The sequence below is a fragment of the Thunnus albacares genome, chromosome 17 (assembly GCF_914725855.1).
Source record: "Thunnus albacares chromosome 17, fThuAlb1.1, whole genome shotgun sequence".
Lineage (NCBI taxonomy): Eukaryota > Metazoa > Chordata > Actinopteri > Scombriformes > Scombridae > Thunnus > Thunnus albacares.
The window spans coordinates 8,142,047-8,169,979 of record NC_058122.1 but is presented as its reverse complement, the minus strand read 5'-3'; the positions used below and the strand labels follow the sequence as shown (position 1 = coordinate 8,169,979).

At 40.4% G+C, this 27,933-nt stretch overlaps 2 protein-coding genes across 6 annotated transcripts in view; one reads left to right on the top strand and one right to left on the bottom strand.

Moving 5' to 3' along the window:
• LOC122966882 (meiosis inhibitor protein 1) overlaps window positions 1-9,193 on the bottom strand; it is a 61,282-nt gene extending 52,089 nt beyond the window's left edge. For 3 of the 5 annotated variants that reach the window (XM_044331248.1, XM_044331250.1, XM_044331251.1), the window contains exons 1-6: window positions 8,808-8,999; window positions 8,349-8,506; window positions 7,967-8,090; window positions 5,545-5,595; window positions 4,150-4,223; window positions 3,306-3,411 (exon numbers count right to left, since the gene is read on the bottom strand). In XM_044331248.1, coding sequence (XP_044187183.1) covers window positions 3,306-3,411; window positions 4,150-4,223; window positions 5,545-5,595; window positions 7,967-8,090; window positions 8,349-8,506; window positions 8,808-8,841 — 547 coding nt within the window. In that variant the 5' untranslated portion in view covers window positions 8,842-8,999. Of the gene's footprint in view, window positions 1-3,305; window positions 3,412-4,149; window positions 4,224-5,544; window positions 5,596-7,966; window positions 8,091-8,348; window positions 8,507-8,807; window positions 9,001-9,048 lie in introns of those variants that run through there. The other 2 variants (XM_044331249.1, XM_044331252.1) reach the window with 2 other exon arrangements.
• A 2,664-nt stretch (window positions 9,194-11,857) lies between these two features.
• Window positions 11,858-27,787, top strand: LOC122967699 (ankyrin repeat and fibronectin type-III domain-containing protein 1-like). The gene is made up of 19 exons (XM_044332476.1): window positions 11,858-12,063; window positions 14,160-14,577; window positions 14,854-15,127; window positions 15,364-15,564; window positions 16,965-17,078; window positions 17,478-17,575; window positions 18,740-18,830; window positions 19,440-19,547; window positions 19,650-19,749; window positions 20,760-20,889; window positions 21,099-21,218; window positions 21,452-21,558; window positions 21,964-22,078; window positions 22,413-22,579; window positions 22,903-23,080; window positions 23,241-23,403; window positions 24,103-24,269; window positions 24,634-24,838; window positions 25,410-27,787. The coding sequence occupies exons 2-19, from the start codon at window positions 14,416-14,418 to the stop codon at window positions 26,159-26,161; spliced, it is 3,252 nt and encodes a 1,083-aa protein (XP_044188411.1). The 5' UTR covers window positions 11,858-12,063; window positions 14,160-14,415; the 3' UTR covers window positions 26,162-27,787.
• The last annotated feature ends 146 nt before the right edge of the window (window positions 27,788-27,933 follow it).

The window sequence follows — 27,933 nt, the reverse complement described above, 5'->3', positions numbered from 1 at the left end:
CACAAGGAGAAAAAGAGAGAATGGGATGGGGAGTTTGCAATATAAGAGCGGGGAAGGATGGGTGGAAAATAAAAAGCCTCACTGTTGTTTAACAAAACGTTCTATGATGCACACATACCAACACAGACACAGACGCACAGAGAACTGACACACAAAAAAAGAGTTAACTATTTATTCTTTGACAGAGAAAACCAAAGGTTCATTTCTGTTTGCTTTGTTTATGGTTTTGCAGCCGTGCTGTGATGCTGTGCACTCTGAACTACGACTCTGTTCCTTCTGTGATCTTTTTACAGTGTTTCTCTGTTGTTTTGCACCCACTGCCTCACCCTGCTTCACTAAATCCCTCTCTATTTACCTCTAATGCTTTATACACTTCCAGTTTCCACTGTTCCCACATACAAAATTTACTAGTTTGAGCCAGCCAAATGAATCCCACCCAAGCCGAAAATATATGTATACATATATACCTTCAAATGTCTGCAGAGATTAATTTTTGAAAGTGCAGACTGAACCTGAAAATGGTGAATTAATGTGTAGATTAATGTGTAGAAATCATGTCCTTAACCACTTTAATGATGGATTCAATGTCACCACCTGAAAGAAACACTGCAGCGTGTACCTTTGTCCTTCCCTTCTCTTATCTACCTTGTTATCTTTGTCTATCTTCCTATTTCCCTATCTCATTAATGCTTTATCTTCCCTCCTTGCTTCTTTTTTCCTGTATCCACTCTTCAGTTAGTACCTGAGGGAGTAAGACACCCACAATGCAAAAATGAGAGAGGGAGAGTGAAAAGAGAGACAGAGACAGACAGAAAGAGAGCGATTAAAAGAGAGAGAGAGAGAGAGATTCAGGCAGAGAAAAGCGAAGGGGTGACAAAAACAGAGTGGTTAATCAGTTAGATAGACAGGCAGACAGCGAGTCAGAGAGAGGGAGAGAGAGAGAAAGAGAGAGAGAGAAACGTGTTGGGTGCTCTGGGCTCGTGTTGTCATTGCTGTGCTGTTGTCGTTAGTCCAAACAGCCCCACGGAGACATGTTGAGTGACAGGCCACAGACAGGCACACACAGTCAATAGTGGCAGCCTGCATCTTGCATCAGCATCGCAACCACCCACCACTACCTGGGGCTGCTCAGGGGAGCTTGTAAAACCCATGAAAATACATGGGGAGGTGGACACACGAAGCATAGTAAAATAACTACGAAGCCTGCTTATTTGACAATAGGCTCACATTCACTCTTGCCTGTAACAAGCATTCAGGCATTACACAAAAATAGTACAACACACACACACACACACACACGCTTGGAGCTGATTAACAGTGCCCATTAAACAGAGTGGAGTAATGGTTCAGCGAGTACAGACATCATACAGTTGGTTGTAGCAGAGATTAAATCTGTGCAGTTTTGTCTGGGAGGGGTGTTGAGGTGCATTATTGTTCTGCAACACAACACTGCATCTGCAGAACTGTATACATTATATACATACAGTATATCTATGTATATGGGGAATTACAGGGAAAAAGCTGGATGAACTAGTGTTTGTAGCTTTTTTATTTTCAGCATGATCTGGCATAGAATTGGCTATGCAGACAGAATTTCAAGTATGGACACAGCATGTTTATCTCAGTGCAGCTGGAGCATAATTGAAAAGGTCATAACTGTGACAGAGATTGAATTGAGAAAATTCAGAGGAAGGGATATGAAAAATACAGTTTTGTGACTTTTTCATATCTCTCTGAAGTAGAGAGAGTGTAATAGGGTGCAGCGTGGGGAATACTATTTCAAAGGTGGACACAGTACAACTATTTCCTTGCATTCGGGAGATAATTGAAAAGGTCAAAATTGGATGTTACAATATGCGTGTCCAGAGAGAACGGGGAATGCTCAAATTTAAATATCCTTTCATCTTTCTTTTCCATTTAAGGTGAACTTTAAAATTGCTAGAATATTCCCGGATCTCAGCTTCTGAGATGAACTGTCTGTATCGCTTTAATTTTTAATTCAATTTTTTTCAGATGGCTCAATGAAGACAGACATGAGAGATGTGGCAGCATGATGAGCCATCTGAGATCTGACCTGACCTGATCCTGTCTCACTTGCATTTTAAAACAGAACCACACCAACCTGAGTCAAAGTTTCTCTTGTGGATACTCATTTCACCTCCAAAGGAGAATCGGTCTCTTTTCTTGAAGGTCAGAGGTCAGGTTCTGCTACTGAGCAGCAATCTTACTGCTGATAAGAATTCAGCTTCATGCTCAAGGAAACTTCAGCAGGGAAACATTAGTTTGAACCTAAGTCTTCAGTTCAAAAGCAATCTCCCCACTTAATACATCACCTTTTTATCCAGTATTAAGAAAATGTTCAAATATTTATAAGTACATTTTGTGCACCTATGTGAGTATTAAGAGTTAAGCAAGGCTAAGAGTCTACAGCCATGCTAGAGACTCAGTGAGGCCTATTTAAGCTCAGAAGTGCTTTGAGCTAACTGCTAACATCAGCATGCTAACATTCCCACAATGACCATGCTAGCATCATTTTAGTTTAGCATGTTAGAATGCTAACATTTGCTAATTAGCACTAAACACAAAGTACAGTTGAGGGTGATGGGAATGTCATTAGTTTTGAAGGGATTTAGTCATAAACTAAATTATTGGACAAAAATACAACAATTCATCTTGTAACAAATGTCATTGCAAGCCACCCAGTAGTTGTTGACATGTGTTAATAACCAAAAATGTAGGGACTTTCATTCTGAAACACAAATGTCAACCTCATGGTGGCGCTAGAGAAAAAGTCAGGGGAACACCAAAGTCAGTAGGATTAATCTTCTGAAACATGACTGTAAAAAATTTCATGGCAATCTGTCTGATAGATTTAGAGTTATTTCAGTCTGGACCAAAGTGGTGAACTAACCTAGCAACCAGTCAACAGGCCAGCATTGTAAATCCCTAGAGACATGCTGCAAGTATGGCTAAAGAGGCTAATTTGAAGTTAACTCCTTGTAGGTCAACAGACAGCCTTCTTAGTACGGAGGACTTGAGGACTGTACTGTTTTTTCCATTTTGAAAAAAAGAGAAACAGATAAATGCAAATTAGAGATATTACCTTCGCTCCAGCAAAGCAATGATGACACCAAAGTTGAATTTTATATTTTAAAACAGCAATTACTGGTGCATCATATGTTGATATGGACAGTAAGTGCTAGTAATGACCACAAAAACATGAAAACACACACACTGCTGTTTCCCCTTGTGGACCAGGGCCTGTATTACTGAGATGTAATTGGGTGTCTGTTGCAGGGTCTCACCGAACTGAGTCACCAGGCTATGGGCCACGTTGGGGGCTGCTTCCACCAGGCTCCCCAGGAAGTTGAACGTGGGCAGGAAACCCTTCACACTGAGCTGGTCACTCAGCTAGACAGAGAATGCACAACATTGAAATCAATAACAATGGACATAAAACAATGTAATGGAACTTGTCTGGATGAAAAAGGCACAGAAAAACACAATGAAAAGCTTTATATCACATTACTCTATGGCACAAGATCAAGAAGATTTCAGATACGCTACAAAGAGACTGTCAATGATATCACAGGCAATAATGAGAAAGTAATAAATAAAGAGAACTCAGAGAAAGAAGATAAAATAGACAACACTCTAACTAATACTCCAGAGTCTCTTATATAATTCATTCTTTTTCTGAACTCAGATAACAACCTTGCTTCTTTTTCCAACGCTCACTGCAATAAAAATCTGTATTCACAACAGGTTGTTTTTCTTAAAAAAAAAAAAAAAAAACCCTTCTAATCAGGCTCTATTCTAGTCATTTAAATGAAACCTGTCTACACCACTACCTGGTGTTCTACCTCTCTGTCATCATCAGTATAAACAGCTTTACTATTTTCCACCTGCAGTGCCGGCTGCTGAATGAGGCTTTTCCACTACTGCCTCCCCCCCAAAGGTGAAACAACAGCAGAAAAGAGGGAGACGAGCACACGGTCTGTTTACTAAACAACTGCGGGAGAATACGTTGTTGGTTATACAAGTGCTGTTAAATATTTTAAGATGTTGAGCATGTTATTGTGCTTGCATGTGTAGATGAGCAGATGTGTCTCTCTCTACAGTATATGTCTGTAAATGTGTTTGCCTCACCTGTTTGTGTATCTCATCCAAAACAAAGTGAAATGACAGCTCGCTCTGGAGCTCTAAAAGCAGCTGAACCAGAACTGACACACACACACACAGGCAACAAACAAACAAAAAAACATGGAGAAACATTCATTAAATAGACATTACAGCAAAGTACAGTTTCCTAAATTGTGAGGAAAAAGAAAATAACAGTTCAGGGTTTTTATTAATTCAATATTAATAGTTTAAAGTTGTAACTTTTTTAATTACTTGTGAGCAGCAGTGATAGCGTGCGGTACCTTAATGATTCTTGGATTAATACCATTTTATTATATGCATGTCAAATCATGCTACCAATTAAGGCTGAAATGATTAGTCAATTGTTTAGTCAATCAACATCTTGATCGATTAATCAGTTAGACGTAGAAGTCGTATTTTTAAGTACAAATCAACATTTTTGAATTGAAATGTGAATATTTGCTGGTTTTCTTAGTTGTCTGTGATCATAAACAGGTCAACTGTGGTGAACATTTTATCATCTGACATTTTGTGTGACCAATCAAGATGAATTGATAGTGAGAGTAATCATTAGTTGCAGCCCTACAACAACTACATTAAACCTTTTCTTACATCAGCTGAGCAGTTGTGTAGAGTAGCCAACTTAATATTGGCTGCTCAGTTGATGTGAGAAAAAGTCTGGGACATTCTTGGCTTTCTTTCTCCTCTCACATACAGATATTATGACTGCATTATTTATAGGGCTCAAATGAGTTTCAAAATGTGTTCTCCTCACATTCTCTGAGCAGAGAGCAATAGCGGTGTCAAATTTAAAGCACTCTACCAACTATTACAGCAAAGTGGTCCCTATGGCATTTTTAAGACAGCTAGCATAAAATCATTGTCATTTGCATTTACCAAAACATTTTGCATTTTAAAAGACTCTGCTGATGTGAGACAAATCTGTCTGAGCACTAAAAACTGTTAGTTTGCAGAGAAGCCAACATTAAGACATGATATGGAAAAATCTGCATATGGCAGCCTAAAATGATCATTAAATACAAAGAGGGACTGGTACTTCAGTGCAGCAGTGAAAGACTATCAACATGTGAAATGGAGTCAAAGATTAAAAAAATGTTACATTTAGAAACCGATACTGTGGAGTCAATGTAGGATCACTGTACAGTAGTTACCAGCATCATCAGAGTCAAACAGAGAGTTGTTGTGTAAGTGTCTTTGAGAAAAGAGTGTCTCACAGCCTGTGTGTGTGTGTGTGTGTGCCCTCTCACACTGTCTGCATAATAACAACTGCATAGAAAGTCTGTGTCTAGGTCTGTGTGAGTGTAACGTGAGCAGGGTGTGTGAGTGTGTACATATGCACACTAGCACACACAATCCAAAGAACAAAGAGGCATCTCTCACCTTGGTCAACCTTTTCCAGAGTGGCTGGGTCCTCAACAGTCTGAAGCATCCCTGGGGACAGAACAGTAATGACAGGCCGGATTTAAAAAGCGTACTTCACAAACTCATTGCGATGTACAGCGGCCTCATGGAGGGATAAAAGAAAAAGAAAGCTAGACAATGAATATTCAAACATGAAAAGGGGACAAACTAAGTAACAAAGTATAGTCGCTTTACAAAACGGAGGATAAAGGGTACACAGATATAAAATGGGGATTTATGTTTTGAAGTGTTGAAATCTAATTAATCATATTGTATAAGTTGTACTTACAGGGAGCCTGCATGGCAGGAAACAAGCCGTAAGAAATGATACCAATTCTACAGCTGTGTCTCTAAAAACTTCTGTAGAAACAAGTGTAAAAACACAACGGGCCTCATGCAAAAATGTTTTCATATTCTTATCTTAAATCTCTCTCACACTTTTTGTGTGGTTTGCTCGAACAAGTGTTTCAAGTCACAGTCAACACACTCTTAACTGGGAAACCTACAGTAATTTGCTCGTCTCAGCCTGTTGAATGCCATCTGCTCATGAGGAGGTGCACATTTGTGAGATTTCATCATTAGTCTAATCAGCCCCTAAAATATTACCAAAGAAGAATTTCACATAGTGGGGCTTCAAGTCGGGCTGTCAGAAATCAATAGGAAAATTTAGATGCACCAGTCGTCATATCAAAGGACCCAAAAAATTATAAAATATCAAGACAGCTGCAGTGCTGTAAGCTGACAGAAATAAAGATGGAATACACAGTCCAATGCTAAAGTGGTCTGCGACTAATATGCGAGGCAGTCAAGGGGGATGTAACAGTCACAGAGATACTAGATGAGGGAATATCATATCCCACAGTAGGTGATGTTACGCTGACAGGTGCAACAGAAGATGATACTGGACAGGGAACCACATAAAGATCCTGAAGCAGCTGTCAGAGTGACAGAATGTTCCTGTAACTTCTGAAATATGCCAATAAAAATCATACAATCTAAAAAACCTCTGTAAATTGGTAAATCATAATGATGATAATGTGGTGAAAGGAATATTCACTTTACATTAATTTTTCTTTATTATATATTTTATTTTGGTATTATAATTCAAGTCAAGTCAATTTTATTTGTATATTTGCCCAATATCACAAATCACAAATTTGCCTCAGGGGGCTTTACAGTCTGTACAGCAATGTCAGACTGTCCTCAGACCCCTGATCTGAATAAGGAAAAACTCCCTTAAAAACCCCTTTAACAGGGGAAAAAGGTTTAGATTAAAGCATTTTGATTTCAGGTTTCATCGGTTCATGACTTATATTGAGGGCAGAACTAATGAATTTCATTCATACCTAAGAGAAAAATGTTTTAAGTACAAAAAAATTGGTGAATGCCAATAAATCATTTGTATGTGCAACATAAAATCAAATCTGCTCGTACGAATGGTTCTTGCACGGGGCCCAATATGTATTAGGAGGATGAAAGGGCATATTTTATATTGTATTTCACCCTCATTGGCACATAGTGAATTTCATTTCAGCAGACCATCCCACAAGCTCTGTAATGGCTGTTTTAATGGCAGAGCTTTTACCGGCTTACCATTTTAACACGTACCCTCTTATTGCACTAATTTGATTAGAGCTCTAATGGTGTAGGCCTGACACTTTATGCTGCAATAACCCAGTGAAATTTATCCAGTGAGGAAGTCTATGCAATATGTGCTGATGATGCAGTAACATAAATATACACTGTGGTCAATATATAGCAGTGATAAAGTGTAAGAATTTTATAAACTAACTCACCAGTGCTGTCTGCCTGTCCTCCTCACAACATCTCCTTTAAAAGCCATAGTAATTCACTGTAGTGTAGATAATGTATTGGCCATGACAGAAAAGCATTAACCACAATACAGGGCTAATAGAACTACTTTCCCCGTACATGAGCATGATTTCACAGGGTCACTGGCTTCGCTAGGTGGTTGTCATAATTTTGATGACTTTATATACATCCATGATAGAGGGTGAGTGTGGTACCAATTAACTGACTGCTTTAATAAGTCAGTCAGCTACAAACAGAACAAGCACAAATAATGATAGTCATGTTTTTTCCTGCAACTCAGTCTTTAGGCTGTCTAACATCTAAAACAATAATAGAACAGACAGAAACAAAACTCCCACTTTACTATAAACCATGCCAATGATTGTTATTTGGTTGATTAGTTGAATAATTCAATTATGCAATAAAAATAGAATTTCACCTCAGGTTTTAATGCAGCTGTCGGCTGCACATCAACTACTCTATGTTTAAATTTGAGATACTGCATATAGACTGTAGCCTATATATAGCCTTCCTTGCTAAACCTTTCGTCACATCCTAGTCTCATGCTGTAAGTGACACTTTTTCTCACCCAGTAGGGAAGCTGTGAAACGCAGCGAGACTCTGTGGTCCTGTCGGAGCAGTTCTCTCAAGGCCCCCGGGGAACACTTCAGCAGCCCACTGATGCCAGACAAGGCAAAAGACTTCCTCACTGACTGTACAACGGAGGCAGAAGCAGAGAGATATGGGACCGTAAATAGCCTGTACATCAAGGGAGATTAACGGGACAATGCATCTAACACAAGTATCCTCTGGTTATTACTAAAAAAGGAAATGCTGAAGAATTAAACATACCTAAAGCTTAACATACATCATTCAAACAAGTAAACGTTTAGCAGTAGAATGATTCATTGTGGATGGAGAAAAGCTTTCTATGAAAATAGGATGTAACAACTACATCACACATTACTCACTGCAATATCGTCACTCTCCAGCATTTCAATGACACAGGCCACACATAGGAGCAGTCCGCCCCCCTCTGCAGGCCCCAGGCGGCCGCTCCATTTTGGGTCATGTCTGAAGTGGGTCTTGTCATAAATGATATCCACACTCGTCATTTTGATCGTTTCACCTTTAAAAAAAACGCAGGCCATGGCCTATTAAGTTGCAATTTAGAAAAATGCAACTGAGGCGGGTGAATTAAACTCAATAACAAACATTAAGTGGAAGTTTTCTTCTTTTACAATTACCTAACTATTGAGAATGCATTACATGACATACTTTTAGTCAACTAGGTAACCACTAAACTAGTAAATTGTGTAACGTTAGCTAATGAAAATCCATGCTAGGTTAGCTCATAGCAGTGAATTAAATAGTTCGCTAGCTAGCTCACGTTAGCTATACAGTTAATACACAGCTTGACTAATTCTTGCCCTCCAACTTGTCATCCTCCTCAATAACAGACATTACGTGGCACTGTTTTCTTCTTTTAAAATTACCCAACTATTGAGAATGCATTACATTACATAGCTTTAGTCAACTAACTTAGGTAACCACTAAACTAGTAAATTATGTGACGTTAGCTAATGAAAATCTACGCTAGGTTAGCTCCACAGGGTGTTGCGCATTTTTTTAATCACCCCAATCTTTTAACAATCTTTATGTTTTCGTTACTTTAAAGTGAGCCCTTCATCTTTAAATAGGGAGTGGGTCCATGGATGTATTGAGTGCTCAATATACATCCATGAGCGGGTCGTCTTCCACGGAGCCCGCCCCCACCATGTTGCACCGCCATGTTCCTACAGTAGCCCAGAACGGACAAACTACACAGTGGCTCTAGAGGGAGCCTTTCGCGTTTTTTGCGAGTTTCGCGGCCACCGTATGTTCTCCTACACGTTTGAAAGGGAGGGGTGAGGGCGAGGGGTTACAATCTGAACCTCACCGCTAGATGCCACTAAACTTTACGGAACGATAAAAGCACACATAAGTCATGAGTACTGATAACATTTTTAACACAAAATAAAGCCGGATAAGTATTTTAAAATAAAATAGAAATTGCAAAAAAAATATATATGAAGGCAATTCAATTAATTAGTCCACTAGGTTTCTTCAAATAACTTCTAAGAATATCTTACATAGAGCATTTTCTTTTTTTATTGTTTGTTATGCCAAGAGAATTAAGTGAAGTGAGGGGAAAAAGATAAAAATTAACAACATATTTTAGAGACTTGTTATCGTTATTCATAGCAACAATAATACCTTGAAGGGTAAATTAGTGAGAAGCAATACCAGCACTGAAAATATCTGAGTTTAAACCACACCAATATATTTTTATAAGTTTATTATTACATTTCTTATCATATATGTTTGTGCCATTCATAAGCAATAAAGATGGTGCATCTGGGACGCCACTAAAATAGAGTAACAGGGGACATGTAATTATAAGAAATGTAAAATAAAAGAGAGACTGCCTTTTTATCAATGTGTATATTATGTTAACTACTGTTGCCAGTGATTGGGGCACATGCTGATGCTATTTCATATGCCTTTTAAAACTTATAATGCAAATTTTTGCCTTTCCATCACATTTACACTTTTTTCACTTGTATTACCTGGACAGCTTTTTAGCTCCAACGTTTCTTCTTGGCTTGTTGTTCTACAGTGAAGCTCAGTTATTTATGCATTAGTGCTATCAAAGTTTATATCAAAGTCTATAAAGATAAAGGGTAGGATGATAACATATTTTTGAGCAAAAGTTATACATGATCATCCTCAAAATGATGTATCAGCATCAATTTATCCTCCAAGGACTGTCATTGCTGAATAATATGCTGTGAGGGTGTAGCGGGATGCATGAGTTTGTTTTGCAGTATCATTTAACAGTGAAGGCCACAATTTTGTTATCACCATGACAACAAAAGCCTCTCGGCAACTATCTGATGATAGGAGTGTGGGGGCGAGTATCAACCACTACCAAGATGTCGATTTATAATCTCTCTCTACATCTACTTAAACAGAGTTCACTGCACATTAAATCTAGTGTATGATAGAAAAATAAGTCTATAAGTGTAGCCAGTTCAGCTCTGCCTCAATGTTTGTTTCTGTGTGACAGTGTGCATGAGTGTGCACAAGTGTGTGCTGTGGGCCAATCTCTCAGTTTCTTGGTCTACAATATAGCGTTTGATAAGTCTGCTGTGCTGCAGCAAACATAGTGGAGGATAAGCGTATGGTGTTAGAACTATGTGTGCAGGAAGTGGCTAAAGCCCTGTTTGGTTGACTAAGAAGAGTAGCAGACGACAAGAAGGTGGAAAATATTTTTTTCTAAAGTCGCCATTTGTACTTGAGGAGGAGTGAAATCCATCAGTCTGTGAGTTTTATTGGCCCCTGAGAGATAGATAGAGAGAGAGAGAGAGAGAGAGAGAGAGAGAGAGAGAGAGAGAGAGAGAGAGAGAGAGAGAGAGAGACCAATGGAAAGAGACAGAGAGCCCCTTTCAGGTGGGAGCCAATGCATATCTCTCAACTTTATTTGACAGCTATTTCACGTAGACAATTCTTCAGGGGCCAATAAAGCACAGAGACAAATGGATTCACTTTCTGTCTGAGCACAAGTGGAGACTTAACATGCAAACATTTTTCACATCATTGCTTGGCCTTTCCCTCTCTCTCATTTGGCTTGATCATCTTGAACCACTTCCTGTGTGTAACTCTCCCACACACACAAACACTTCATATATTCACTCATATTCACCTTCTGTACACACACAGATCAGAGTCCGTAGTGTGAAATGCATTAATAGATTATGTAAGTAACATTTTCCACTGATCTTTTTTTTCCTGTCACTCAGCTACATACAGCAGGCATCTCTGGAGGTGTCAAGCTACCCTAAATATAGCTCAATACCTTTTTCCAGCTCAACCCACACTTCCTCACAATAGCACTCTGCTCACATTATTGTAACATACTGCATCCAATAACAACGTTTACAGGTCATGTTAGTAACAGCTATATTTCGTAGTTAAAGGTAATAATGACACATCAGAATGCCAACAACTAGCCTGTATATATCTCACTGCAATGGATACTGAAGAAAGCAGTGCTGTGTTGACTAATTGGTAACATAAAGCTACTTCACTCCTCAGAAGCAATAGGTAGTCCAACATTCACTATTAATTATTAATAAAACATTTACACTACCTAATCTCTTGCCTCTTACTAGAAATACTATAAACCTTTATAAATATCCTATCGTGCATTTTAAGATAGGCTGTATCAAAACTGTAAACCACACTGGGGCTATAATATCCTGGATTATTTGGAATAGTTTAACCCTTTTAAAGCCTTAAAGTTTGTGTTAACACAAGTTGTAGTTTTAAAAAAAAGTTGATTCTTAGAAATTAAATGAGATAAAGTAGGAAGAGGGCGGAACAAGGAAGACGGGCGTGTGTGTCTGTGTCTGTGTGTGTGTGTGTGTGTGTGTGCGTGCGTGCGTGCGTGCGTGCAGGAGACGCGGTAGTCCGTCGCTCGGGTGTTACGTTCAGGTGCGCCTCACCCTCAGAGGTGAAAACTTCTGAAGTCGGTACGATGGATTAAAAAAGATCAGTAGGCAGTCGTTTATGGAGAAAGATCATGTCGATGCACCGCTTCAGCGTCACGGAAAAGGCCGATTGAAGTGAAAGCGTCGACCGACGGTAAGAACATAAAAACTCTTCGCTCATTCAGGGCGTAGATGTTCACCTGTTGTACTAAATGCACACAGCAGCTCATCACTACATTCTGTGTCTCTGTACTTTTGGTCGTATCATACTTGATGTATCTCTCTACGATGGCTATTTCTGTTTTTTATCCTTCAGTTTAGCAAACATGTAATCTATTCTATTGATAGGATTACAATAAATCTAAAATTAAAAAAAGTATGTAAAATTGTAGTTGTATAGTTTATGATGCTTTTTTATCTTGTAAAAACTTTAATTAAAAAATACTTTTGAGATGAGATAGATGCTCATAAACCTGGCATGTTGAAACATCAATTGCCTGTCTTTGGTTTAATGTAGAAAATAAAGGCTATCATCATCTGTACATGGCCTTTTATGTTGCCTGTTGTAATTTTTGTCCCTTAATAATATATGACACATAACTGCAATGCGCAAAATGCTTTTTTGGAGGGAAATAAAGTGCTGTAATATCTTTGGCACTGTTTGGTAACCCATGAAGGCAATGCTCTCTGTGCTTTGTTTACACAAACGAATGTAATGCATTACTTCCTGGGGGATTAGAAATATTAGTCACTAGTTGTTTCCATGCACTGCTGAACCTTTCAGCCACAGCACTTAGCAAAAACAGCCTATGTGCAAATATGCAGCATGAGTCTCATCATGTGGGCCACAGTAGTGAGACTAAAAAGAAAACCCATTATCACCACAGCCTGACACATAGCAGAAACTGACGTGCAATGAAACCACAATGAACACATAGTGTGTGTGTCTTTTTACATGCGTAGCACTACCCTGCTCATATAACTCATATTGTCTCCGCTGCAGTACTAGCACGCTTTGAGAACACTTTTTTTTCTTCTCCCAGGTGTTTTGCCTTGTCTTATCTTTGTGATGCCTCCAAAAAAGCAAACAAGCTAATCTCCTCCCTCGGCTGTCTCATCAGCACTTTTCATAGCTGATGTAAGACATAATCAACAAACAGGGAGAAACTATACCAATAACAATGGCTGGTATTACCCCTATACCCCCGCATCCTTGCATGTAGACAGGTGCAGGTGCAGGTACTGTCTAAGCCTGTGAGGTAGCAGGTACAATGTGTCACTGAAATGTGGCGTCACTGTGGCCAGGGCCCTCATATTCTGTCCTCAGCTAGCACCAACCAGGGGAGTATTCACTTTCACACAAGGACAGTGGACTACTCAGTAAACCAGGAATTGACTTGATAGCGAGAGGAAATTAAAAAAACAAACAAAAAACACTGGGAATGGGAGATGGGGAAGTGGTGACGAGAGAGGGAGCGATGACAGAGATGATAGAGTTTGAGTACCCTTTTCTCTCCAAAGATGCTCTTCAGATCTGAATGCTCGGGGTGTGATGTAAACCGAAGCGACGTGAAAATCACTCCAAACTGTAGGGCTGCGAAAAGAGAGGAGAGAACGAGGGAAAGAGAAGAAAGACAGTGACAAATGAAAGAAACGACTTGCTGACTGACGAGGAAGGGAGAAAAAGCTCTGCCAAACTGCATTTTGCTCCAAGTGTTGAAAAAGAAAAATAATAAGTCAGATTTTCAGGCACAAAAGTAACTGATTGCAATGATGAAAAGGTAATGTAATCTATAATGAGCCATCATTACAGTATCAGTGATGATGAAGCTGATGATATGAGGAGATTCATATTTATTATAAGGAAAGAATTTTGGCTCTTCTATATGAGATTGCTTTTCTTTAGTTAATTAGATTGATGGATCGGTCACTTTTGCACTGAGAGACTATTCAGAGCAAATAAAACCCACGTCACTTAAAAGAAGAACTGAAGGGAGAGTAGTACAAGGCACAAAAATAAACGCTTTAAGGCATTTTTCATCTACTGTGTACAGGCGTTGTAACTTTTATCCATTTATCCACCCACACAACAGCACTACTCAGCTCAGCCTAATACTCACCCTTCAAGTCGGCAGAAAATTGCCTTTTACTGTAGAAGAATCTATGTGAGCCTGACTGTATATTCTGTTTTTTTTTCATTTCCCCTCTTTGTATTTTTCACCCTTATTCCCCTGCTATACACTGCTGCAGGTTTCTAATGACTTTCCTCACACTCTCCACATTCTCCCCAAGTTCTCGTTTCTCTGTTTCCAATGCCTCTTTCCTCATCCCATCTTCCCCCTGTATGGCTCTTAGGTTGGGGGCCCTAATCACTCTGTCCATGAGCTAACCAATCCATCACACCTCCTGCAATTTCTCCCTCTTCAGCCATCCTCTGTCTTCCTGTGCTCCCTCTGCTCATACTCCTCTCCCCCTCCTCTCTTCTCCTGTCCTCTCCTCTCTTGTCATGTCTGTATCCATGAGGAACCCACCCCAGCGCCGGCGCTCTCTGGGTCCTGTCTCACCCAAACGTATCTATAGAAACCTGTCCGTCAGACTGAGGGGTGGAGAGTCATCTGTCGGCGGGGATACAGACGCACCCAAACACCTCGGCAAGTCTGCAGATGCTGTAAGATATTTGGTTGTCATTTTGAGGGGAAGTCTGGTTATTGTGACAGAAATTATGAGATCTTTCTTTGGCATTACATGCTGACTCTGTGTCACTATGAGTTCTTTATTCCAGGCTAGACTTCTGGTCTGGTTTATGGTTTGATTTACGTCCACTGGCTCTTTCCTTGTACAGCATCTCTACCTCATAAAATACATTTCTCTTTTAGTATGAACCCTCTTCCTCTGTCTTTCTCCCAACCCCTGGCACTGCACCCTATTCCCTGCTCCCCATTAGTACAAGACCCTGTGGGAGGCAGTGGAAAATGAGGACACTTTGGCGGTACAAAGCCTGCTGTCCAGAGACCACACCAACTGTGGAGGAGGAGGAGGAGGAGCAAGTATATGGGAGAGAGGAGAGAAGAAAGAGAAGGACTGGGAGAGAGACAGGGAGAAGGGGGTGAACAGGGTGAGCGAACAGGGCCTGGTCCCCCTGGACGTAGCTGCCCTCACCCACAACTCCCCTCTGCTCCATGTGCTGACAAAGGCGGGAGCCAGACATAACCCTGTTTGTGAGTGTTAAGTTTGAAAAATATCATTATGTGTTGTGAAATGTGTGAAAATGTGTATAATACATTTGTGCAACTACATATAAACTGAATTTGCTTTAGTAAAAACATCAATCTTTTGGGACTGGATGGTTTTTAAATTCTGTTGTAAGGCTTCACTTTAATGAAATGCAAATCATATTCAGGTTCTGTCCTTTCTCTTGCTCTCTACGTTTTTCTCGACTGTATTTCCTCATCAGTGAGCCGACCAGCGGAATGGGCACTCAAGCTGGATGCTCTGGTGGAACTGGCAGGTAAACGTGTGGAGGAGAGGAAGAAGGAGTTATTGAGGAAGGCAGGGGCAGGGCCTCAGGCACAGGCTGACGTTCACAGACAGATCCGCCTCTGGAGCCTCAGGCTGCAACTGTACTGCCGAATGAAGCAGAACTTCCAAAACACAGGTCAGTGGTCTTAGGTCAGCTTATGGCATTTCTTAAACCGTGCCTTGGGACACAAATGAGGTCACAGGCTTGTTTTGCTGCAGTCCTTAGTTGCTAGTACTGGTATTTTTGCACTGGTATTTTTTTTCTTCCTTGTTGAAACTCAGTCTCAACAAGATACAATAATACAGTATTATAGAATACAATAAGATACAAGAAGAGGTTGTTTTTTTTTTTTACAACTATCCTCCACAAAGCCCGTCCATCACTGCTGACAAGACCACAGTGATCAGGTATTCAGCCTAACTTCTTGCTTAAGTTTTACCAAATTCCCATCTGGGCTCTTGCAACTCCTACAGTAGCTGGCCTTTTTAAAAATCTCCATCCATCCCTGTTCAACTCATCCAAAATTCAGCAGATTGCCTTGTCATCAGGCTTTCCAAATTCTCCCACACCCTCCATCCTGCCAGTGGCTGCTTTTATCAAATTCAAAACCTTGGTGCTAGTAGATATATGCTTAGAGATCCACACCTGTGAATATCTTCGAGGCCTTGTTGGAACCTGTGTTCAGCCATTTTGGGCCTCTTAGCTTTCCTCTCTCTGCACCAACTCCTTGTGCAGTGTCAAGTCTTCTCCCTTCTGGCTCCAGTGGTTGAAACTGTACTTATTGTAATTGCTCCATATAAATGTCTCTCCTTAGCTCTCATTTAATTTCTTTTTCAAGCACTTCCCTTCCCTGACTATTTTGTGATCACAGTGTCATTGTAAGGGTAATAAGGCCCTGGCTCTTCTTTTCGGAGTGCAGTAAAACTAAGTTTTCTTTCATTACAAATCTGTCTGGATGGTCAGCTAATGCTTAAAATGTAAAATATAAATGCATTTTTGTCTGAGGCCTATGATTTAATCTATTCACTTTGGTAACAACTTAATTTGAGCAAACTACAAAAACCCTGTGGGCTATAATCAAGGAGCAGAACACAATGCAGAAATTCATCTTTTATCAGAATAGTGGTGAGGTTACTATTGTATTACTAATATTATGACAGTTAACTGATCCCTTTAGGGAAACTCCTTTCACTAGCTCTATTCACAGAGCTGATGAAGATTCAGTGTCTTGACGAAACATAGAGCTCAAGAAGAAGATCCTCTAAACTTTACCAGCAACCCTGCTGCTCCAGTTAGGTTGGATGGTTGGTTAGGTTGGGTTAGGTGCAAGGAGAGCTAGATTCTTATTAATTTGTTAACCTGTGGTTGTGGTTGTCCTTGACCTGTAGTAAACTATTAATAAAGATTACTGATATTTGAATAGGATAGAGTTTGGTCAGACCAAATACAGTACAGTACATTTATTGTTGTTGTAGTATGAGAATTGAGTAGTGCTCATTTTGAACATTTGTCTGTCTTTCACATGTTTCTCCCAGAGCTCCCTGGCCCTCCCAATCATGTGTCCATACTGGTGACCAGCACATCCTCTCTGTTTGTGGCGATCAAAGAGCCGGAGGGTGACGCCATGGGGCTCATCACCCGCTACAGAGGTAGGTGTTGCATGACAACACTTTACTGTAATATATTATTGATGGACAGATGGGTGGAGGGGTGAATCAATAGATGGGTTAATAAGAGCTATGATAGAAACATGAACAGAGGCATGATGGATATATAAAGGAATTAATGGAGAACTGAGTATAATCAAAGTCTCAAACATTTAGGCTGACAGGTATAAAAGCTCTATATTTATGCATCTCGTTTGGCTTCTTTATTTTTGTTACTCAATTTTACAACTGCAAAAATGTCATACTTTAGCCAAGGGTAGATTGAGCCTAGGAACTGCAAGTTCTCACAACTGTAAACACGCAAATCCTTAGTTGTCCCCTATGGTGGTTTTGAGTAAAGCCAGAAGATCATCTGTCAGTGAGATTGTTTTGTGTTCACAGTGGAATGGAGCACCTCAGCCAGCTTCAAACGCATCCTTGGCTCAGGCCAAGTTACAGAGACCAAGAACCCCTCCTATAGCATCAAAGGACTCACAGCAGTAAGACATCCAGCACCCACACACACACACACACACACACACACACACACACACACACATCAGGACATCCACATATGCTAATTACAAACACATACAAAGATATACACAGGTACATTCTTATATATGCTCCCTAAACTATTCATATATATGTATTTATATAAATAGTTTAGGGGGCATGTAATCATGCACACACATATAATACACACTCAATAGCTCTTGACCCAAACACAGACTGCTCCCCTGTCATCATCTACTGTACTGAACCACTTCCCCTAAGAGAACACTTATCCCACTCAACTGGCTTACTTAAAGGTACACTATGCAGGATTTGTCGGTTGGTGTTTGTAAACACATAGCATTCAAAGTTGGCCCCTCCTCCTCGGCTCGACATCAGAGCGTGAGAATGAAGCGAGCAGTTGTAGTCAAGTTAGCTAGAGAGTGAATGAAGAGAGCTAGCGGCGCAGGCCAGAACAAAGCCGTGAATCAGATAAATAAAACATTATTTTCTGATTGTTTCATGACAGTGACGTTCTAAAGCACAAATAAACACACCCACACCTCTGCACAACCCTGCAGGATGGTGCCGCATCTCCGTATTTTGTGTGAACGCAGAGATTTAATCCTGTCCACTGTGGCCTCTCTGCTCTGCGCGTGTGTAGCTCAGCCCCGCCTTCAGTTGAGCAGACACACAGACCTGCAGCTCTTTATACATCCATGACACAGAGACAGAGAGCAGAGTAAGCAGAGGAGAGAGACAGAGACAGAGATGTAACCTGGTTACTACGCCACGAGTCCCAACCTCACACCCTGCACGCTGTTTTTGACTGAGAGCTACACAACCACTGCCGAAAGATTGATGCCCAGAAACGAACCAAACAGAGTAAAATAATAAGAAAATAAGAAAATACAGGCAGAGGGCAGAGTCTCTGCAGATAAATACACCGCCACACACTTCTAGCAGGTCATAAGTGATGATTGAGATGGATCACTTTTTTATGAATCTATACATAATTTTTAGGAAAATCCTGCATAGTATACCTTTAATCAGATGAATTAATAATGAGAGTGGTACATGATTTCTTTGTCCCGGAATGGACGACTCAGATTCATAAGGTTAATGAATGGTGATAATTTGGTGGTCTGCATTTGTTTCTTCAAATGCAGGGAGTGCATTACTTTGTGAGAGTGAGTGCCTACAATGTGAAAGGATGGGGCCCGCCTCAGTGCTCTACTCCAGTCAGCGCTGCCCCCTCCAGTGAGTATACTGAATTGCAAAACTTTGATGAATGTGGACCTACTACTTCGAAATGGCTCCATTCTTTTTCTCTCTGTCTCTGTGTAATGAAATTACTTGGCTGACATCAAGCTTAATGTGTAAGGAATAGAATCCACTCATGGTTGGTAGATTAATGAATTATTAAAATGTGGAGGATTAAAGATGTCACTGTGAGTCAATGGGCCTTGTACCTGCTGTGAGTTTGAATTCAGCTCATGATCTTTCTTGCATGCCTTTCCCTCTATCTCACTGCATTACTTAGTGTAACTTTCCACTTTATACTGTGCAATGAAGCAAAAAAATTCCACACAATGTATTTTAAATAGAGAATAGAGACAAAAAATATCAATATCAATATACATTAGTGATGTTCAGCATGTTGAAGCATCAGTTAGACAACACAATCTAACTTGAAATTCAGATTCAACTAGTTTCATCAGCTCAGAATGAATCAGCATTGAAACTTTTAGAGTCACAGCTCACAGATGGTCTCTCATGCAATCATACTGGTCTCCTAATCACCAAGATACGAAAAAGCAGATACGAATGATTTTCCCTAATTGCATAACTCTCTTTCTTCCTTCGCAGGTTGGAGAGAATGCATCGGTGTGAAGTCGCAGTTCAGAAACCATGAGGGTCTAGTGAGGAAACTGCTGGAAGATGCCAGAGAACCACATTACAGAGGATTCTGCATAGGTACTATTACCCAGTCAAATATCTTGTGTGTGCACAGTGAATGTACTTTGGTAGATAAAGTGATTCTCATCCCTTCTGGTCCTTTTCCCCTCTACTCCACAGAGAGATCTAAGCCCCAGAGTCCCAGCAAGCGTATGTCTATGTCTCGAGGCATCAAACAACTGTTCCAGTCCGCCACCAAGTTTGTTCGCCTCCTACAGAGGTAGCGTTCCATCTGTCTTACCTGTCCCACTGTGCCTGAAGGGTATGGGGAGTGACGGATTAAATGTGATGCGATTACAAGAGTGTAGACTACAAAGTATAAGTCTAAACTCTTACCTGTTACAGTTATTGAAAAAGAACAGTAGTCACATTAAAGCTGATGTAGCCTCAAGATTAGTGAAGAGTTCTTTTGAACAGGATGACGCTGGTTGAAATGACTGGACTGTGGAAAGGGACTGATAAATGCCTCTCGCTGCCTCAAGAATTCAATGGATGACTTTCACCACAGTAGCTCACAGTGGATAAACGAGACAGTTCCTGAGTAGTAACTGCATGAATATGAACAACTGTGCTTTGAAACCACTGCATAGATTATTCTAAACATGGCAGTTTGAAGGAATTGCTTTTTGAATGTAGACACAAACATCATTTGCATTATTTGAAATAAGAATTATTTCCAGCTAATGTGATAACAGCATGATTTGAATATAAATGTATTCAAACAAGAAAAAGAGTCCACAGCCATTCTCTGTGAGGTTGTGCTTAGTTTAGTGTGTTAGCATGGTAACATTTGCTAATTAGCACTAATCATATAATACAGCTCAGTCTGATGGGATTGTCATTAGTTTGGCAGGTATTTGGTTATAAAAACAAACTATTGGACAGACAGAAATTTTGACCTGATGATGGCGCTAGATGAAATGTCAGGGGATCAAAGTATTCAAAATTCCATCCAATAGATGAAAATTGATTTCATGCTTTTACTTCACTTGAAGTATTATAGACTGTACTTTCTCTAATTTTCATCTGATGAGACAGTTTGAAAATCCACTGGACAATGTCAAAATTAACAGCAGCAGTTTTATTGTTTACTTTATTGTTTACATTTTATAGTCAGTATTGACATTGATAAGTGAAAGTATTGTGACTGTAACACAGAAATAGAGTAACTGTTGTTGAATTTATCTGTAATTTATCTTTGTTCTGTGTCTCTTATATCAATCTCATTAGGGGCGTATACTTGGCAACAGTGTGCTACCACAAGGAAAACATCCTGTTGACAGCTGAAGATCAACTCCCACTGGTGGAGATCCAGTGCTGCTCCACCTCCATCACCCAGGACTTCCTTTGGTTTGCCAAGGTGAACCATCAGTAGACTCATGTATACAGATGCATTGTTGGTACCTTGTAAATCCATTTGGAACACAGTCATTACATTACACATGTAGTCACTGTAGTCTTCCATTATTTAATTCATTTTTTTCTACTAAATCAATTATTCAGAATGAAGGATATTTAATTTTCTGTGTGAATTGCAGTTTAAAATCGAATGTCATTGTGTTCTTGTAGTTGTCCTGTGCATGGCAACAAGTGCCCTGGCTCCAGCAGGCCCTTTCCTCTGCTCATTCATCTCCCTCCTCCCTCCTTCAGAACAGGCACAACATTTTAAAAGCTGTTTCCCAGCTGCAGGTAGGAAGTTAAGCGGCTTATTCTGCCTGATAAGAAGCATCAAAAACAGTTAATTGCAATTTTAATTACCTTGTTACATCTCTTCTTCCCCCCACTTTTCTTGCTTCTGCCTCATTTTATCTCTACCTCCATGTAACCCCAGAACCTGTGTTTCAATGCATTAATCCCTAATAACCTCAAATTTATTCATTGTCGTGTTTCTATTTTACCTCTCCACATTTCTCTGCCTTCAGTCCTCCCTGGGAACAGAAGACCTGGGCCAGGTGTATTATGAACCTCTGAAAGACCGGCAGGGCAATGTACTACTAGTGACTCTGAAGGAGTTCCCAAACCCTCCTGGGTGAGAAAGACTCTTTTGTTACATTCTGTTAATCCCCATCAGACCATTTTTCTCCCTCTCACAAAGAGCATACAGCATCAAGAGAGGTTTAACCTCTGCCTTCTGTTTCCACTGTCTCCAATTTGTCACTCAGTTTCTTAGTCATGTCGCCCTGACCCCCAATGAAACGAACATTTTCAAAATCTACATGCTTTAGACTGACCCAAATCCGAATCAACCTTGCCCAAAGGAGATACTTTAATAACCTAATCAGGCATCAGGCTGGGCTTGCTTAGCACACATGCAGAATCATACTTTCAGGATATCAAGCCATGTTATGACAAACATTATGAATCAATCACACTCATAGGTAGTTCTATATGGTTGCTTTTCACTTTCACACTGACTTGTCCGCTCCGCTCGAAGCCCTCCTGACCCTCCGCTCCACTGGATGCCCCTGGCTCGTCTGGAAAAGAACCGCAGCAGAACTCCTCTACTGCCTGAGCCCACTGCCATGGACATGCTCTATGAGCAGCTCAAGGTGAACCTGGGTTTGTGTGTGTGAGTGAAAGAGAAACAAACAGAGCGAGTCTAACATCAATGACACAGAGCAGCAGCTATGTGCAACAGAATGTATTGAGCACTGAGTGCATAGTGACTGTGTGTATTGACTTTCCTGACAATTATTGAGCCGTGTTTTTCTCTCTTGTGCAACTGAACGAAAAAATATTGGAATTCATTTGGCAAGTCTAAACCAAATTAGCCAACCAAATGAAAAACAAAATGAGACTGTAAATAAAAGGCCTCTAAACATTATATCCTATTAACATCTCTTAAAATTTTCAACATAATATCTATTTCTCTCTGTTCTCCAGGAGAAGCTGTCCTTCCACAGGCATAGCATTCAGTGGACCCAGCCGGGTCTGTACGTGGGCATCCTGAAACTGTGCAGCTCAGTGGAACAGATCAGGGTCCTGGTGCCACAGAGGCTGCCCAATCTACTCTGCCACACACGGGTCCGACACAATGCCCACGTGTCCAGGTAACACAGTTCACACATTAAACTTTGGCAGCCCAGCACAAAATACAATGTGCCAAATGATTAGTTAAGAAAAATTATCTTTTATTTTAGCTCATCAACAGCAAATTATGTATACTTTACACTGTTGCTGGGTATTTATAAAAGCATACTGCATCACAGTTGCTGCCTTCTGGCGTTCTAGAAAACCAATATGCAAGATTTGACAGTTAGCTGCTGAAATTGGATGCACTCATCCTTATAGGTTTTTGTACCTAAATTGTCTCAGGAGTGACATCTTCCCTTACTTATGTTTTTTTTTTTAATGCATTGTCATTGTGTGATAGAGAGGAGTGGGAATGGCTCCAGAGTCATGTTTACACCACGGCCAATGGCAGCGCTCAGGATCTGTTGAGTGGCGAGGACGAGAGCTTGATGGAGAGCAGCGGGCTGGTGGAGTTCGTCAGGTCACTGAGAGCCGCAGTCACTCATCTCCTGACAAAGCTCAACATCCCCCTCTACAGGGTAAAAAACGTTTCAAATAGACACCTCGAAATTCTTCTTTCTTAACAATTAGGTTTTCATTTATGCTAATTTATCGTCACGCTTGATTTCGTAACAGATTTTCATAACATTAGGACATATTTCTGTAATTCTATCTGCTGTATGACTGTGTCTCTGACAGGCATATCAGTATGGTGTGTACACCCGGGAGCTGGTGCAGTTTGGAGACAAGCTGTCCATGCTGCTGCTGCTGCCCCCCAGTGAGGACTTTAGCTCCAGCTACTGGCCTCTGGTGGGGACCAAAGAGCCTGGCCTCACCATGCCCCTGCAGATCTTTGAGCTGGGTAGGTGGAAAACTATTGTTGCACAAGTCCATGATTCCTGGATCTGTCTCACAAAAGTACGTTTTTCAAGCAGTGCTGAGAGAGAATGCCACTAAAAGGGGAGCTAGGCTATGCCACTGGGAGCAAGTGTAAAAAAAATGATTCATAACGTAAGAAGTCCTTCATGTTTGGTCTACTGTGGACTTGGAGGTTAGAATAAACTACCTGGCAGGGTAATCTTCCCTTACTAAGAACAGCATAGTGTCCTGAGGACCTTTGACGTTAAAAAATGAGAGCATGACATAAGAACAAAGTGAAAGGAGTTTTTTCATATGTCATACATCTCATTAAGATCAATAAATGTGTCTCATCTTCAAAGGAACCACAGGAAAGAACCAAAAACCTCTAAAAAAAACCCCAGCAACCCTTGAAATGCATTTCAACCATTGCCAGTTTCGTTGGAAAATGTAAAATGCTTAAAGTCTTTTGAAGATGAGTTACTTTTATTGTTTTTTCTTATCTAATTAGTCCTTTGATCCTCCTTTCCATCCCCACTTTAGGATCTGTTTTGATTCTAATTTAAATCCATCTTTTCTTTTGACCCTTCTCGAAAATTCCCACACTAAAGCTACACTAGAGTCTGCTAATGAGTTCTGAGGCTTCTTCTCGTACCTTTGATGTAGTGATTTCTCTTTCCTCTCAACTCTGGCTCATCACCAGTTCACTTCTGGACATATGATCGGGACTTCCTGTCCCAGTATTGCCAGGCCTGGGTGAGGCTGGAGCTGGACACTCATCTGGCCCAGCAGGCTCTGCGGGAGGCGTTGGACACTAAGGAAGTGCAGGAGGCCCGAGAGCGCCTGAACCACATCACTGAACTTGCACAGGTGAGATCGTAAAGGCAGTATCAAATATGTAAAGGTGAACTTAGCCAACTTACTGATATGTATCAGTCACAGCCGCTGTTCCAAATCCACATCCCAGTTGTCTCAAAGCTTAAAAATTATTCTTTTCTCTGTCTTTTTCTACATCTCTTTCTCTGTGACTAATGTGAGTTTAATGAGAGAAATGAATAAGAGATAAAGGCTTTTACTTGGATTCACCCATCAGTGTATCTGATTTGTATTTTTAATATTTCACGTAAAGAAAAATCACCATTATTAATTCATTTAACTGTTTCAGTTCCTCTGTTGTTCTTTATTAGAAGTCCTCTAATGACTGTCACCTTGTGCTGTTTTCTTGTTTCTTTAGCGTCTGGATGTGGTGTGGCGGGATGCCCGCTGGATTATGGACTGTCTACAGTGCGTTCGGTCCAAACAGTGGGTGGGGGCGGTGCCTCTAGGCCTGGTGATGGGAGGAGACCCACCACCACGTCCTGATGGTGAGGAAGAGGAGGAGAGTTTGACTGCCAGACTGACATGGCCCCATCGGATACAATCACAGAGAGCCATTGCAGGTAAAACGATGATGTGGAAGTAGATGGACATGTCTCCAATTATAATCTAGTACCATTTTCAGCATTGAGTCAGCCAAGAAAATAAAAAAAAACTAATTTAAATTCTTGTCAACATCCCATGGTTTCCATAGATATTAAATATGACATGTTTGAAGATTTTTTGAGTGTAAAATAATGCTGAAGATATACAAAATGTCCCATTTGAGACAACGCTGTTGTAATAAAAGGAGGCACCTCAAATTTGCATATGATATATCTCTACTGAAGCATTAAGGAGCAGATGTTAAATATATATTTAACAACAACAACACAAAAATATGTCTAATATTGAAGCTGCTTGAGGCTAAATTGAAGGCAAATGTAGAGAGCACTGGTGTCCGCACCATCTACACCACGAGAAACTATGTTACTCTTGCTCTGCCCTCTTAATGTCTGCAGTCAAAGTAATTGCTGATGTAATATGCAGCACTAAATTAACTTGCTTCAGCTGGAATGCTTCTATTAAGAGATTAAAATTAAGATTTTAACTTCTCCCTCTTAACTTCTGTTTGCTTTACCGTTTCCCTGTCAGAGAGTTTAGTCAGTGTGACTCCACCAAATGTCGTCACTGCCGAGGTCTCCGCTCCAACAGGAATCATGGATGTCCCTGAAGAGGTGTTAATGGAAGGCGTCGCCAAGGGAGGGTACCCTGTTGACATCAGCACCCAATCAACTCTGGACTTGACAAGCATTGGCCAATCAGAATTAGAATGTGCAAGCACTTTAATCGAATCTGGACTGGAGCCTGCTGCTGTTGGACAGTTGGAGGTGTCATATACAGATGTGAATGCACAGGAGTCCTACAGTGGGGAACAGGACTTCCCTTCCAGCATCACTGATGTAATCCAGCCGATGGAGATGGCGGAGCTGGCGGACATTTTGCCCACGCTGAGTCTTATTGATGAGGAGACCCCCAGTGGCCCGGCCACACCATCAGTAATGGATATGCTAGAGAGCTTTGGACTGGGGATTGGTGAAAACAACACCTTCTTTGCCTTACAGAATTCAGACTTGATCAATGAAGCCGGATGTCTGTCGCAGCCCAACCTGCACTATAACAACAGCAGCAGTGTGAGAGAGACACACTGTGAGAACACAGTGTTACATGGAGAAGCCATGTCTGCCTCTCATGCCATGATGAATGATACAGGTGGTGACGTGCCTGTACTGAGCTGGGATTTACCTCCAGACGCTACAGAAACTCAGCAGGTTTCCAGCAAGGGAATGTCCTTTCCAGTGAGGAACCAGGTGGAGTGGGAAAGACCCTCTAACAGCTCGTCCTGATACTGACTCAAGTATCGGCCTACTTCAAACTTCTAACTTGTGTCAACTTAAGACTGATCAGTAGGCTGCACAGTAGCACAGTTGATTTGCAGACAAAGTTGTACATCACTCTAACCAAGTTAGATGTTTTTGGCTTGGCAACAACTTTGCTCTTGATCCCTGGCTGTCGATCAGTGTCCCCCAGCCCAGTTAATATTAAATGTGGCGGAGGAAAATTCAAATGAGATAACTAGAAGCAATTTCATCATGATTGATGTGAAGAATTTTTTAACAAGACACCATAACTAGACTGATTTATGTCCTTTGCACATTTTTGGGCCTGTAGTTTATCTTTTTTGACATTCAGTCCATTAGAGCTTGTTGTGTGAAAAAACTAAGCTATAATGGTGTTTTTTATGACTTGAAAATCCAACAGTTACTACAGTACAAAACAACATTGCTGATTGTTGCTGCTAGTAAACAAACTCATTAAATGCATATAATCCTGCACAATGGACACATTTGCTTTGCAGTCTAAGAAAAGCTGTTATACTGTACATATATGTAATTGAATAGCTGTGGTTCTGTTTGGTTTAACAAGTATGGTATCCAAGTTCCACCTCAGTTAAAACCTAGATATCTAGATCTAACTATCTTTTCTCTTTAGAAAATATTTATTTTGTCTGAAACATCACTTTAGTACAATCCACGAAGTAGTGTGTTGGTTTTTTGTTTTTGTATGGCACCCAAAATGTGGCGCCCCCCCTAAAAAACCCTCAAGATGTCAACTTAGAGTTGTGAGAGAGGATGATTTCTTCCAAAACTACTCAAAAGTTTAATTTATTGCCTGCATTTACCTACTTGGTAGCATATGCATCACAAAAACTGTTTTCTGGGTCTCAATTTATTAAGGAGCATGCAAGCCATTCATATTCACGTCCGTTCTCTTTTGCATGGAGGAGATTTGGCCTTTCATTGTTGCATTTGTATTTACTGTATCTTTACCTCCACCTGCATAGCACATCCAACCAGAGTCAGCCAGAGATTGAGCTGCGGCCAAGGAAACAAGCAGAATTGTTAAATGTCTTGGGACTAATAACCAGAGAGAGGGAGGGAACTGTGCTGATGGGTTTTGGAGAGGAATTTATTAAAGGGAGTTATGACAGGAACAGTGTAGAGGGGAACAAAAGGCTATGGAGAAATAATGGGCATGTATGAGGCAGAGTGAGGTGGTTTTCCTGCTTTAAATCCTGCTATAATTTATTTACCACAAAGCTACATAATTAAGTGATGTACTGAAAACACAAGATTAGAATACAGTAGGTTAAAATACTAGATTAGAATAAAATATGTTTGTCTTTCAGCACAGTGCCTTACAACAAAAAGCAATATATGGCTATCTTCACAGCAGTTTTTTTTATATTTTTTTATTGACTGGATTTCATAATTCATTGGAAGGTAGGAATGATAAATACTAAAGTGGGTTAGCCAAAACAACATTCCACCCCTTCAACATAGGAATATGGTAATGCATGTAACATTCAATCATGAACATGTTGTTTATCATGTTTCCATAAGGTCATTATGTATTAAACTGTTCAGTGGGTTGAAATGGCCTAAACTGATATTAAAATACCATTAAATACTGCCTTTTTGCCACCTTTTTTTTTAGCAGTATTCCCTATATTTCTTTTACTTTTTGTGTAACAAGAATAAATCGATGCCTTCAGCTTTTCAGTTCAATATTTTAAACCCGCTGCACATCCATGGTACACTCCAATAGGTGTGTTGAT